The following is a 15237-nucleotide window of genomic DNA, read 5'->3' on the forward strand; positions in this document are numbered from 1 at the left end:
ACTACAACCGTACCTATTACCTTAAATCTAGGGTAATACTACCAAGTACCACAGTATTTGGATATATATATAAATAAATATATATATATATATATATATATATATATATATATATCAATACACCGATACTCAACTTGCCTTATTTGATGGATAAGGTATAATGTGATGTCTAGATCCCAGACTGTTTCGCTCCCCTATCAAAGGGATTTTAGGACCTACACACGACCCCTGCATGAATGCAAGCCGTGAGCATCACATTACCTGCAATCATGTATACTCGATATAACAATCACAATCGTAGTGTGTTTTATCAGTATAGTTAGATCCTAAACTGGTTCTGAGCTATAGCCCCTAGTGACGTCTATCCTATGTATATGAAAGCGTACTCATGTAAGTGTGATCATGTAATTGTACTTATGGTGTACTGAAATGTTCTACGTGTGCTAGCTGTAATGTGTGTTCTCTCTATCTAGCAAGTATTGTCATGTAAGCGTTCTAGTATAATTGTATATGTTCTCGTCCTAGTATAGATGTATATGTATTGTACAGCAATGTTCTAGAAAGTATTGACTCATGAATGAACTGACTCGTTGTATGATATCGCGTTCTAGTAATGGTTCTAGTATCTTCCTGAACTACCCATATGGTAGCTTACTAGTGATCTAAGTGGTACGTATGGACGTGGATGTATACCCCTGCTACCCAAGGGCATAGGATGAATTGGAAGGACCTTTTATGACTTTATGTGTACACATTATATATAACTAATATTTAAACGACCTTCGGATGAGTATCCAATATCCCACCAGACCACATCTCAAGGCGCGAAAAGGAAATAGGGTGGATAGCCTTCCTAAGTCTTTTAAACATTTCTTATATAACTATACATATAGAGGCATGCAATTTATAATATAAAAGCATAAATAAGTTTGGTAAAACATTTGAAACATAAATATTAGTTTAAGGAAAGATCGACTTGATGTCAATCTATAAAACAATTTTAAGGCATAAGCTTGATAAAACAATTTAAGTATAAGGAACATTTGTTTGAAATACAGTTGTAAATAAGTTTGAAATATGATAAACAGAGTAAGAGGTACAGTGTAATAAGGAGTTTAAAACATATAAAACATTTATAAAAATCATTTGAAGGAAACTGTTTGGAAAAACGGCTAATGAGTAGCCAAATCTTTTGAATGTTGTATATTAATCACATGTGATTGATGTAATAAGTAATATACTCCTACTTACTAATCACATGCGATTGACATAATAAGTAGCATGATTCTACTTGTATCCCCCCCCCCCCATAAAGCATTTAAAAGTAGTTTAAAACATTATTTAAGGGGTATGAACTCACATGAAAGTTTGAAGATAGCGAGATGGAAAACCGGGCAGAGTTTCGTCTCGGGAAACGGATTTTTCTCGGGATTCTCGGGAATCTCGGGAGTAAAATCAACCCTCGGGACTTGAGCCAAAAGACCAGAGCTTCGGGTTATAACGGGCACGGAAAACGAGGCAAAATCGAGAGAGAAATGAGAGAATTGAGCAACATTTTCGGAAAGCCTCGCATCCTATTTATAGGAAGGCTGAACCGCCTCCGTACGCGGGGCGTATGCTCGTACGCAGCGCGTACGCGTACGTCATGCGTGACCGAAGCCTCGACTGCCTCGGTTCGGATGGGACGGGTTGCTGGGTACGCGGGTCGGATGGGACGGCGGGTCGGACGGGTCGGAGCTTCGGACGGGTCGGACGGGTCGGATTCCTCGGATATTGGCGACGTGGACGATCCGAAGCCCTTGATCTCAGTACGCGGGGCGTACGAAGGTACGCAGGGCGTACTTCGGACCTATCCGATGACTCCCCTTCGGATAATACCGGGAATTTACAGTTAAATTTATATTTATTTTAATTAAACTTCGAAAATTCATATCTCCATCATACGAACTCCGTTTTTGACGTTCTTTATATCCACGCGAAGGTGAGACCAAGATCTCAACTTTCGTTTAGAATCCGTTGGCAAATTCCAAAATTATTTTTATTATTTATTTAATAAAATGACGCGATTAAGGAATTTCTTCTAAAATTCATAACTTTCACATCCGAAGTCAGATTTGGACGTTCTTTTTATGCACGATCATAGATTGAGGTTGTCTATGACTTCAATTTAGATACTTAAGGCTAAAAACTATTGCATCGAAATTTCGCGTTTTACGATTAATCGTTGATGCCGGTTTTGCCGAGAATCTTCGGTTGGTCATAACTTCTTCGTTATAACTCGGATTTTAGGGTTCTTTATATGTACGAAAACCTTGATACGATTCCAACTACTTTATTTAACCCAAATAAGATTTTAGGAAAGTTATATTTTGACCTAAATTTGATTGGTTTACATTACATTGTCTCGAAATATCGGGTTGTCACAGTTATTCAAACCATCCACAGTCAGTCATATGTTGGAAGTAGATATGAATCAAGATTGTCATGAGTCGGCTTGTAGATGTCCAAGATGTTAGACATAGCAAAGAGGTGCTACAACACTCATGAGTACTCATAAGTTCTGAGTATTGGATTCAACCCGCAGTCATCTGAATCACTTCATGGATTTTATCATGAATGATCATGAGACGATAATAACTTATATTCTTCAAACCTAGAGATATGAGTTGTTACTATGAGTTGGTCATACATTGATTGCATGACAACGCATTGGTAACTCAATGTTATAAAACGTGCCTTTGTGTATGATTCAACAAGTAGTAGAACAAGCCATATGAGTTGAAGTTTATCCATTCCTTTTACCTTTGGGATAAAATCGATATATGTGGGCCCCTCGATGATTTAATGATGACACATGTGAGTGCTTGGCCAAGCCAGGACTGATTTGATTTGTTCAATCAGTCAGTCATCATGAATCGGAAATCGGGAAACAACAAATCGACTGAGAGAATGATTGATAATCCATGTCTCAGTCCATATGATATCTAGAACGGAAAAATATATGATCCCTTATCTAATGGACAATTCATTGACAAGATTAGAGTTCAGTTACAACGTCAGAGTTTGACAGCGGGTTTTGAGAGCTACGATTGCCAGTTGGTTCTTGAAGTCATACTCAATAATATTTTTAGACTTATCCAAGTGGGAGACTGTTGGATTAGTGTCTAAGTCCCTCACTATAATTGGTATGTACTTCACCCGACTCCGCATGGTCCATTTGGGTTGCATGGCATCGGAGCACTTCGATAGAACGTTTGTGAGAAGTGGACATTTGTGACATATTAATATATTATAAGTTCTAATATATTAATATGAAATCATGTTATTTACTTAGTATTGATCAAGAATTAATTTGGACTTAATTTAGTGATCAAAAGAGACTAATTAAATATATGGGGATTGATTGTGTAAATCATTCATTCTTATATATGTGGGCTTATGATCCATGATTCCTTATGTTGGGTTTAACCCATGTGGTGACCCATGGATACTCCATGGAGGTTAAAACCCATGGAGCATAAGGAATGGGTAAAGTTATGGGTTACATGGTGTAACCCTAATGTGCACACAATATAAAGACCCCATTGGTTGGAGAAATTGGCACTAGTGAATAATATAGAGGGCAAGCCGATTTCGAAGTCTCATATCCTCTTCCCATGGTTATTCCAAGATGTTTATGGTGTTGTATGAACCATTTGAGGTGTCACACTTGAGGCACTAGGCTCTCGAGCTTCATGGAGTCAAGCTACATCATAAAGGTATGTATTTTATCTATTTTATTACCCAAATAACAAAGATTATATGCTAGTTAGGGTAATACCTTGGAATATTCATATTTGCATGCATAATAGAGAAAACATAGATCCAATGTATTTAGGGTTGCATGTACACCATATGAGTGTTAGAATGCTCAAAATCCATCATATATCAGTTGGAGGAGAAGTGTGTAACCAATCTTCAAGATTCAAAGAACTCGTTGGAGTTTTTTGGCGACATTCCACGTGGCAACAAAGACCTTGTAGTTATTAACATCTGTCAATTGGGAACGATCAAGATTGAGCTTGTTTGCTCCAAGACAATCAGCAGTCCTCTTGCTTGATCTTGTTGTCCAATGCATAAGAGGAAAAAAAATCCACTTAAATCCTGTAATAATAGGTACTGAAGTTCACTATTCTATGCAAAATTTTGAAAATTTAAACTTTTGGCAGCGATAATTGATGGAAAAACATTTTGAAAGATAAAAGTTTTCCTCTGAAACGTGGTTTTTCACTTTCGTGTGTTTTCATCCTTCGTCAACTTACTTGATGAACATCTTTTATGAGTTATGATCGTGTAACATTAAAGGATTTGAACTTTTTTCAGTGGTACCAAAAGCAATAAATATAAAAATAGCTTTAATTTGTACCCGTTCCTCTGCTTTTTCTTGATTCCCTTTAATTTTATATATATTATTTTTGGTTTGGTTCATGATTTTTTTGGAAACGGGTTGCAAAAATGGTCCCTGTAGGTGGAAAGACGAAAATACCCTCGTCTTTTTTGTAGCTAACAACATATCACTACAAGAAACGAGACCTATAGGGACGAAAAATGTCGTCTCTATAGGTTCCAAAAGTTGTCCCTATAGGTGTCTGGGACGACGTGTCGTCCTTATTTCTCTCGTCACCATAGCCCCGCCGCAATAGATCTTTTTTTCTGTCGCTATAAATACCGTCGCAATAGGTAGCCTTTAGAGACGACATGTCGTCCTTTTTTGGTTCGTCGCTATATGATGCTATTCTCCACAGATAAATCTATAGAGACGACATGTCGTCTCTATTGATGCGTCTATAAAGACAACAAGTCGTCTCCATAGATACAACTATTAAAACAACATGTCGTCTCGATAGATAGTTATATATAGTAAATGCTTTTCATCCTACAACAACAAGTTTCGCTTTTGCACCTACTAAAAATACCTGTTCACACACCAAAATAGAGCAATTTGAAACAATATAAATTAGTATAATCAATTAATTAAATAAGATTGTTGTTTTATCTGGAAAACATAAACTTTAGTTGAACTCTGTTTTTTATCAACTCGTTTCTTTTTGAAGTGTTTTATAGATCATGAACAAAATTGAGGGATTGCACACCTGGCATGTAGTTTTCTTCCTTATTGATATGCTTTGAGGATTTATTTAATGATTCATTAACCTAACCATGATTAGATTCGGGATGATACCTTTCTAAAATACCATGATTAGATTCAGGTTGATATTTTTCTAAAATCCTCTTATTCTAGCTTCATTATAAACCTCATATGCCTGCAAATGGAAGAAGATCAAACCTTGACTTAATAAGACATGATGTTAAAAATAGTAAACACAGATATGTTAAGATTTAAAATAGTAACCATGATTAGATTCGGGATGATAGGGCTTCACAGAATCAAGTTCATGCAACTTATCATGCAATGAAGAGCTTTCTTCTTTGTTTCTAGAATCTTCTGTTCTGCTTAAAGGAGACATTGTAATCCTAATCTAACCAAATAATAATAATAATAATAATAATAATAATAATAATAATAATAATAATAATAATAATAATAATAATAATAATAATAATAATAATAATAACAACAACAACAACAACAAATATTGAACAGGAAAAAGGGATTTGTTATTGTTAGTTGTTACCTGGGCAAGAAAGTATAGATATTAAAGGACAAGAAATTTTCTGAGATTAATTCTTTGTGCAATGTTGTGAGTTGTAAGAAATGAGGCAGCTAAGTGGTCAGTATCACCCGCCTGATCATAACAATACAAGCAACAATGTTATTTCCAATTAAGATGAGGATGAGGATGAGGGTATTTACATCTTTTTGACACATACCTCCCCATAATGAGGACGAAATCTAATTGTTGTCATGCCCTTTGATTCACGAAGCTTATTTAGGGTATAAATATTGGCATAACAATAATAGACATAGTATGAGAATGCAGGATTGAAGATGTTTGCCCATTAGGAAGGCGTTGGTATGTGTTTTGTAGGACATCTTTCAGGCTTGCTCTCATCATCCACCAAAGCCAATCCTACCACCTATATTGTATTTATAAGATTGTTAAAACTTAAAACATTACATTAAATAAAAAATAATTCAAATTCAAAGTATGTGACATGTTAATTTTGAGTGGTATTAGGTTACCTGTTTCAAGAATACATGTAATTAGGGATGTTACCTCAATGAGTGGAAGGAAGACATTATCCAGAATTGTCAGAATTGTAGCTGAACAACACAAGTAGGCAAATAAATTTTAGTTAGTTAATATCAAAGTATAAAGATTTTGTTCATATAAAATAGAGAAAATTGGTATATGTATTGTAGTAAGACATCACCTGAATCAACCACACAACATTCTCACTATATAACTCATTTTTTACAATCCAACCTGCCAAATTGTCCCACCCACTTTGCTTTGTTCCATATATTGATATTATGTATTCTCCAAGACCTTCACTTCTTATAAACTATTGTGAAAAGACAAGGGATTGAAACTATTATGTTAATAAGTTTGAATGTAAAGGACATGATCCAGAACTACATAATCAATACAACTTATCTGTGAATTCAAGGGTGTTGCGATAGATAAGTGTGAATGTAAAGGAGGCATATACATTTGGTCTTGTATTAAAGTTCATGTATCTGTTTAGGTAAACAACACTTAATAGCAACAAAGAGGATCCTTTCATATATCGCTCGAACAACATCTTATGGAATTTGGTATTCAAGGCTACTCTGATAGTAATTTGGGAGGTGCATAAGGAGATATGAAGATTACCAATGAAAATTACTTGATTATTAGACTAAATAAAAGTTACTTGATTATTGGACTGTGATCATAGAAGGCAAAACATGTTTATGATGAAAAGAAGAAGATAAACATGAAGCATTTGAATAAATGTACCACAAGAGGAATAGGAAGTAGATAGAGAGAGTAAAAGGGAAGGATTAAGTACCGATTGGAGATGATACATGATGATTTGAGCAATGATACCTCCGCCAGCTCCGGTAAAGCCATTCACGACGGTGTTCGACATTCCTCTCCATCGATGATTTCTAAGAGAGCTATGAAACCATAAAAAATCACAATTCCAGTTTCAAACACATAATTGCTAACATAAACCCCAATTCCAGTTTCTAACCGAGAATTACTAACCTAGGTCGCTGGAGTCGGGCTTGTAATTCTTAGAATTCGTAACCGAAGATGAAAAGGAAGCCGATATTTGGAATCATCGGTGTTGAAGGTAATCGCCGGTGGTCTTCGGCAACTAGCATGAGGATCAGTGGAGAAAGGAAGAAGATTTGTAGGTAATGGGAGGTCAGGAAGTCGTCAAGAGAGAATCTTTGACCGATCGATCGAGAGAGAACGATGATTGATTATTGAGCGTGTGTGAATGAAACAGGGGGTTGTTCTAATTTTGGGTTTAGAGAGCTATGAGGACGACAAGTCGTCCCTATAGCTATCCCCAAAACGACATCCTACCTTTATTTTCGTCAAAGGATTTAAAAAATATGTTATTTTTATTTTTTATTTTTTTATTGGAGCGATAAGTCGTCCCCGTAGGTGTTTCAAGAACGCGCCAAATTCACTTTCGTTCCCACCTAATATGTTGAGACGAGAGATCGTCGATGTAGCTTCAAAAGTCAAAAATAATTAGTCAACTCTATGACAACGACATATCGTCCCTATAGGGTAACTATTGCGACAACATATGTCTTCCCTATAGATCTCGTCTCTATAGGAGGTTATTCTTGTAGCGTATATGGATGGACGTTAGTGTGAGGAATCAAAAACAATAAAAAAAAAATTTAATTTTGGACCACTGATACACCAAAAACGCGTAAAATTACCAACCATAAGTACCATTTTTGCAATTTTGTAAAAAAAAATTTGAATTCTATAATAAATTCTCATTCTCTCTCGAACCCACCTGTCAAGTTAGGGAACCCGGCCTGTCAAATTTATGGCAGAGATGAGGTGTACTAGCTTTTATAAAAACGACTCCGGGAGCCTTGTATTTTTTTAAAATATGACATGCTAAACCATCAAATTAATCGTCCAATCTAATCGGAATCTATGGTCTTGAAAAAGTAACTTAGTTGTCCATGGAACATATACTCCAACAATGGTTACATTAGTTGGTCCATTTTTCTTTTTTCTAGGCTTTGACCCTTAATTAGAATGTTAATGTTCCCTCGATAGCCAACCTTTTTTTTATGTTTTCCATAATTTATTCTAACAAAATATATATATATATATATATATATATATATATATATATATATATATATATATATATATATATATATTCACCCATGGTGATCATGATTGTACTTCAAACCCAAAAGTCTATATCCCATTTCTCCTCTCCCTCAGTCCTCTTCCTTATTCTATTAATCAATGAAGGAAGCTGAAGAACAGGCAACAAATACCGCTGGTAAGCATACTCTTAAGTTTGAACATAATATTTGACATCCTATGAACATTTTTTATTATCACTTTAACAATTAGCCAAACTCATAGCAATCATGCAATATGTTTTTTTTTTTTTCGTGAAAGCAACTTCATTTAACTAAATGTTTTTTCAGAAAATTATCACGAAATAAAAAAAAAAACCTTAACTTCTATAACATTATTATTTCTTTTAAGTGCAAACAATATTATGTTCTACATATTTCGTTAAGGGATTTGTATTCGTGAGTTTCGTTGATGATCCTTTTTGAAGACTACTTTTTACCAAATATCATTTAGTTATGTGGGAAAAATGTCTATAAAGTGGATCAACTTGCAGGCGTAACGTGAAAAATCCAAAGTCCTTACTAATTTTGTTACAACTTCTTTTGCTTAAATGTCAAAAATATATTTTGTTACCAATTTTGTGATTCTTTTATATTACGAAATTACATTTTTTTTGCAAATTTATGTTATTTCATGAAAAGAGTTAAAGTTTACAAAATATAATGTCAAAAGCGAAGAACTTTAAGGAGTTAACGGATACCTTTTTTTTAAAGCGAAGAACTTTATATTCGTTGTACAACACAATAACGACTGTATGTTGACTTTGGTTTGTGATTCCAACTCTACATGCGTTATTTTCATCCTGAACTTTGAAATTTATATCAAAATTCCATTTTCAAACACTGGAAAAACATATTTTAAATACTTTTTATAGTAATAAATAATATATTTTATTAAATATTATATAATCTACTAAAACATAATAATTATAATATATAGTATTATTTTATTTCATATAATATTTATATTATTACAATTTTGTGAAATTAAAAATGATATTTAATATAGATAATATAAATTTGAACTATAATAATTGTAAATTGTTGTGTTTTTGTAATTACAAATGTAATAGGTCTTAGCGATTATATAATATCAAATAATTTTATTGTAATCCCAAATATCAAATGGTAATATGATATGAGTCTAAAAAAATATTAAGCGAAAGGAATTTATATATATAGACGAAAATATTAAGGTCCTATAATTGATATATAAATGATGATTGATGATGACTATATTAGTACCTTTTTTAAATTAAGATATCTATTAAGATAATCCAAACTACGATATTACTAATATCTTACCTTTAAGTCTTTAATATTTCAAACAATTAAAAATTAAGTTGTTATTTCTACTTAAGAATCTCATGATGTAGCCGGAAAAAATGTTCATTCAAATCTAAATCTAATCAACATCAAGTTTACGAGTATTGCATAATAAAATAAGTTTTATTCCATTGTCGATTTAACACTCAACATCAAGTTATATTAGTTTCTACATAAACAATACCCTAAAGAGCAATTATAATTTACTGTTTAAGAAAGTACACTTTTTTCCTCCATCGTTGTACTAAATACTAATCACTATACATCATCAGAAACCCAATTATATGATGAAAGAGGCTTCTCAAAGGTTGTCCAGTACAAGAGGTGGATACAGATAGCAATTCTCGTCATGTTTCTACTCTTTGGCGAATCAACTGCAACAATGTTGGGAAGACTTTATTTCACCAAAGGTGGAAAGAGTAAATGGATGGCAGCATTTGTTCAAACTGCCGGATTCCCACTTATGTTCCCCTTCATCTTCCTCTTCTCACCTTCAAAAACACCACAGGGACACCACCACCAACTCGCCGGAAAACCTTCTTGGACCACCCTAGCGATTCTTTATACAACTCTCGGCATATCCTTGGCTGTAGACTGCATGTTGTATACTTTTGGACTCAATTTTTTACCTGTTTCCACGTACTCTTTGATCTCTGCGAGTCAACTCGCATTCAACGCCTTCTTTTCGTACCTCTTTAATGGCCAAAAGTTCACTCCTTTCATCGCTAATTCACTTGTTCTGCTCAGTTTTTCGTCTACGTTACTTGTGTTTCAGAGTGATTCTGAAGAGACTAGACGAATATCAAAAAGCAAGTATATCATTGGTTTTGTATGCACAGTCGCTGCTTCTACAGGTATGGTCTTATTTAACCCATTAAACGATGTGTATATTTTAAAAAAGAAAGTGCAATATAAAAAATCATTGTATTTTGGATCTATTGGTTTAACAAATAAGTATATATTACTAGATAAAAGTCGCTCATTTTTTAAACTAATTCTACTGCGACCATTGTGACCATTGTTTTCCGTTTACCACGTTTGAAAGCTAACATGGTATTTCATTAACCTACATGGCATTATATATACTTGTAAAGTAATATTTAACTTTTTGAAATTGATTACTTCTTATTTACCTGCACGTATTTTACATGTAGTTTTTTATCTATACTAAGAACCTTCCAAGGAGTTATTACTTTGACACATCATTTTTACATTAACATTTATTTATGAAAAAAGTATTCTTGTAAGGTCTCTCTCCGGTTGTTAACATTTTCAAAGAAAAATGAATAAATAACTAATTTATATTTATCTTTTTTCATATATTATATAAACTTTTCTCATATAAGTTTTCATTTTTTAAATATGTCGTTGAAATAATATGCTACGACAGTGTTGTTCAATCCTTAGTATTTGCATCATTTTGAAAATGTTAGACTATAATATATAAACGAAACTAGGGCATAAAGCAAAAGATATAATCTTGTATATGTTCTCACTAGATTATAAACACGTGTACGTGTACTATACTGATGGATATAAAAAAGTTTAATAATAAGAAAAAGTATTATATTTAACCATAATATGAAAATAATTCTTTGTATATAGGGATTGAGGGGTGTTTGAAAAAAAAAAACGTACAACTTATTACTTGTAACCTAATAATTTAGAGAGAATTAACATTAGAATAAATGGCTCACCCTTATAAATTGTTTTTATCTAAATATTTTTTAGTTTATAACGATAATAAGCTAATAAGTTCATTTGCCAAACATCTTTTATATATTAAATTTTTTGATTTGGAATATGTTTGAATCTTTGTATTAAAATATTGAGAATCAATTGTTATTCAATATTAAACTCCTAAAATTTAAGTGTTGTTTGGTTCGCAGAATGTTGCTGAAAAAATTTGAATTGAAATTGGAAAATGAATCTGTTAGGAATTTGAATCCAATTCCATATACTATTTGGCTGGCAAGAAATGAAGTTTAAATTAATTCTAGATTATGTATGGTTCGCAAGAAATAGAATTAAAATTCACGTAAAATGATAGAATTACCATTTTGGCCTAGTTTGCTAAATTTTACATTGTTTTCTAACTTATATTTAAAGATACATTATATAAATTAGAAAAACAATAAAAGTTTGGGAATGGTGGTGTTGGTGGCTATAATGGTGGGTGGTAGTGATGGTGGCGATGGAGTCGATTGTGGCAGCAGTGGTAGTGGTGATGGTAGCAGTGGCGGTTGGAGGCGGTTATGGTGTTGGTGGTGGCAGTGGCGGTTGGTGGCAGATGTGGCGTTGGTAGCAACGAAGGTGGTGGTGGTAGCGTTTGTGTGGCGATGTTGGTGGTGGCTGTGGTGGTGGTAGTGGTAGTGGTAGTGGGTAATGGTAGTGATGGTGGTAGTGTTGTTAATGGTGGTAGTGCTGGCGGAAGTAGTTGTGGGTGTGGTAGCGGTGGTGGTGGCGATGATAGTGGTAGCAACATAGGTAGTGGTGGTGGTGGCGGTGATGGTGGTGGTGACATTAGTAGTGGTGGTGGGTGATAGCAGAGGTGGTTTCCGACAACATTGGTAGTTGTGGTGGTGCGTGCTGGTAATAATAGTGGTGGCAGCGATGGTGGCGGTGGTGGTGGTCGGTGATGGTAGTGGTGGTGTGTGTTCTGATAAGTACAAGGGGTATTTTTGTAATCTGCCATTTACCTTGATAAGAAGGAATGTTTTTCATCCAACTTTAGAAGGAATTCATTTTCCACCATATGTTGGAAAGTTTCAAACACATTAATTTGAGGGAATTGAAATCATTTTCCTTTAAATTACATTCATTTTCTATCAACCAAACACACAGTTAGGGTTATATTACAAATGAATTTAGAAGCATTACAAAAATAGTAGGAAAATAAGTATTTTAAAATACATGGAAAAAAAATATGACATTAAAAAATAAACCGATTAAAATTTGGGATATGCATCAAATTAAATAAAAAAAATACTAACAAAATTACATGTAGTATATATATATATATATATATATATATATATATATATATATATATATATATATATATATATATATATATATATATATATATATATATATATAAATAAAGCTAGCCATACCTTATGAAAAGTAAATTTTGTGGCTTTAGGTTTTTGCCAAAAATGTTTAGTAAATTTGACACTTTTCATCCTTTAAGTAAAAACTTTTACATTTTTGTGTTTTGATTAACTTTTTGTCATTGACGTTTTGCCATAAATCTGTAGCGACATTTACACTTTTCGTCCTTGAAATAAAAACTTTTACATTTTTGCATTTTTGCCATTAGGTTTTTGCCATAAATGTTTGGTGAATTTGACATTTTTCATCCTTGATGTCAAAACTTTTATATTTTTGTGTTTTGATTAAGTTTTTGTGCCTTTACGTTTTTGCTACAAATTTTTAGTGACTTTGATAGTTTTTGTCCTTGCAGTAAAAACTTTTCCATTTTGGTATTTTTGCTATAAATTTTTATTGATTTTGACACTTTTCATTCTTGCAGTCAAAACTTCTACATTTTAACATAAGAAACCCAAAAAACCTCCTTTAGACTTTTACCTTGCCATAACATTTTTGGATTTTTTCCACCGGTGTCCATTCTTTTGGTTGTTGTACACTTTTGGCATATAATTTTAGGGGCTATCGACTTTCTCCCATATTTGTGGCGATTTACACTTTCAACACATATCTTTTATAATTTGTTGATTAATAACAAGAAAGATTTATGTATTATTGAGATATAACAAAAAAAATAAAGAAAATTATGGTTTAAATTCCTTTCACGTTTTCAAGGAGAATAATATATATATATATATATATATATATATATATATATATATATATATATATATATATATAGGGCCGGTCTAAAGGTTTTTCATGCCCGGAACGAAACGATACAATAATGCCCCATTTTTTATGTCGTTGAAATACAATAGACCAATAAAGAACATACAATTTAACAACTTTTTTACTTAAAAATCTCATTATACAAACTAAATGTTTCAAAATCCCTACGTAAACATGTCATCATGCATTTCGTAAAGCCAAAAATATTAGTTATGCTCTCATAGTGCAGAGCAACTAGCTTAAAATTAAAAATCAATATTTTAAATTTGTGAGCCATAAAATATTCACAAGTCTTGTTAGATGGTAAATACGACTTTATTAGACCGGACGGAGTGGGGTGATGGAAAGGGTGAGGGAAGCTTCCCTCCCCTCTTGAACACCACTCCGTGGGTGAGGGAATGGAGTGCAGGAAAAGAGGTGGGAGAGAGGGTTTTGCACTCTCTCTCCTCTTCTCATTTGTCAGTTATTTTATTTTTATTTTATCTTTTTTAATATTTATAAAAATATATACTTATTATAAAAATATAAAAAATATATATATATTAAAATTCATGGTTTTTAATTCCCTACAAAATGAGTATAATATATGTATGAAATATATTAAAAAAAAAGTGAGGGAAGGGCTTCCCATCCATTCCTTAGCTTTTTGGTAAGGGAAAGGGGGGTATGTCCCACCAAAAATGAGGGAAGAGTCCCTCCCACACCCTCCGGTCTTAGAAATGGAACTAAAGGGCCTAAAAAACACCCAAATTTCCAACTAGGCCTAAAAAAACAAACAGAACATGCAACAATAGAAGAACCACAACAAAAAAGTCACAAATCAAAACACTAAAAAAATTCTGAAATTGATGGCAAGCCAACATCTTGAGAGACTACCAACTACCAAGCACCAAAAATCCAATCCTAGATGATTAAACTTGAAGCGAATTTCCAAACTATCAGCAAATTTTGGGAAGGAGTACTCACACCAAATGCAATCTAAACCCAATAAAATCTTAAACTCAATTTGAATCCATCCCAACCAACCAAAAACTATAATAAACTTTTTGTGACAATCTAAAAATAGCAACTAACAAATGATTAAATAGTAAATATAGTCATGTACATAGTAAATTTATGTACATAAGCCCAGGGATTTCACAAAACTAGAACCACATATATAAAACAGATTAGACCAGAAACCCAATCTAATTTTCATAGATTACCAAACAATAATTACTCAGAAAAAGCTTAAACAAGATATAAACTAACAAGACAAATATGACTACAAAACATTAAACAATAATTTTATAAACTAAAACAAAACAAAAGTTAAAAAGACAACAAGTAAACAATGAAAGTTGAAATCCTTAAACAATAAAAACAGTATGTATTTGAAAAACAACAAAGGATAACTACCACAAAGTTTGACATTTTATGTAATTGAAAAGCTAGATTTATTATCCTTTACAGGTTTTTCTTCTACTGAGAAGTGAGAAGTCAATAAAACCAGTGAACAATAACGAAAGAAGCATGAAGGCACTTACGTTGGTGACTAAGAACAAATTAAAACCATCTAGGCGCCAATTTCGAAGAAGAAAACGAGGTATAGAGACCGAGATCTATATCGACTTTGAGAATATATGAAACATAGTTTTTCTTTAAGAATTGATATCACCAACAACTTATTTGAATCAATGTTATTGTTAGAC

The 15237-nt window shown here is 32.9% G+C and overlaps 1 protein-coding gene across 1 annotated transcript in view; it reads left to right on the plus strand.

Moving 5' to 3' along the window:
- The first annotated feature begins 8370 nt into the window (after positions 1-8370).
- The window catches only part of LOC145098805 (purine permease 21-like), a 9254-nt gene continuing 2387 nt past the window's right edge, over positions 8371-15237 (plus strand). Inside the window, exons 1-2 of the mRNA XM_079036409.1 lie at positions 8371-8478; positions 9937-10518. Of these exons, the coding sequence (XP_078892535.1) occupies positions 8442-8478; positions 9937-10518 (619 nt within the window). The 5' untranslated portion in view covers positions 8371-8441. The remainder of the gene's footprint in view (positions 8479-9936; positions 10519-15237) is intronic.

This window comes from Lactuca serriola, chromosome 1, assembly GCF_051521515.1.
Source record: "Lactuca serriola cultivar US96UC23 chromosome 1, Lser_US96UC23_V15, whole genome shotgun sequence".
NCBI classification, from domain to species: Eukaryota; Viridiplantae; Streptophyta; class Magnoliopsida; order Asterales; family Asteraceae; genus Lactuca; species Lactuca serriola.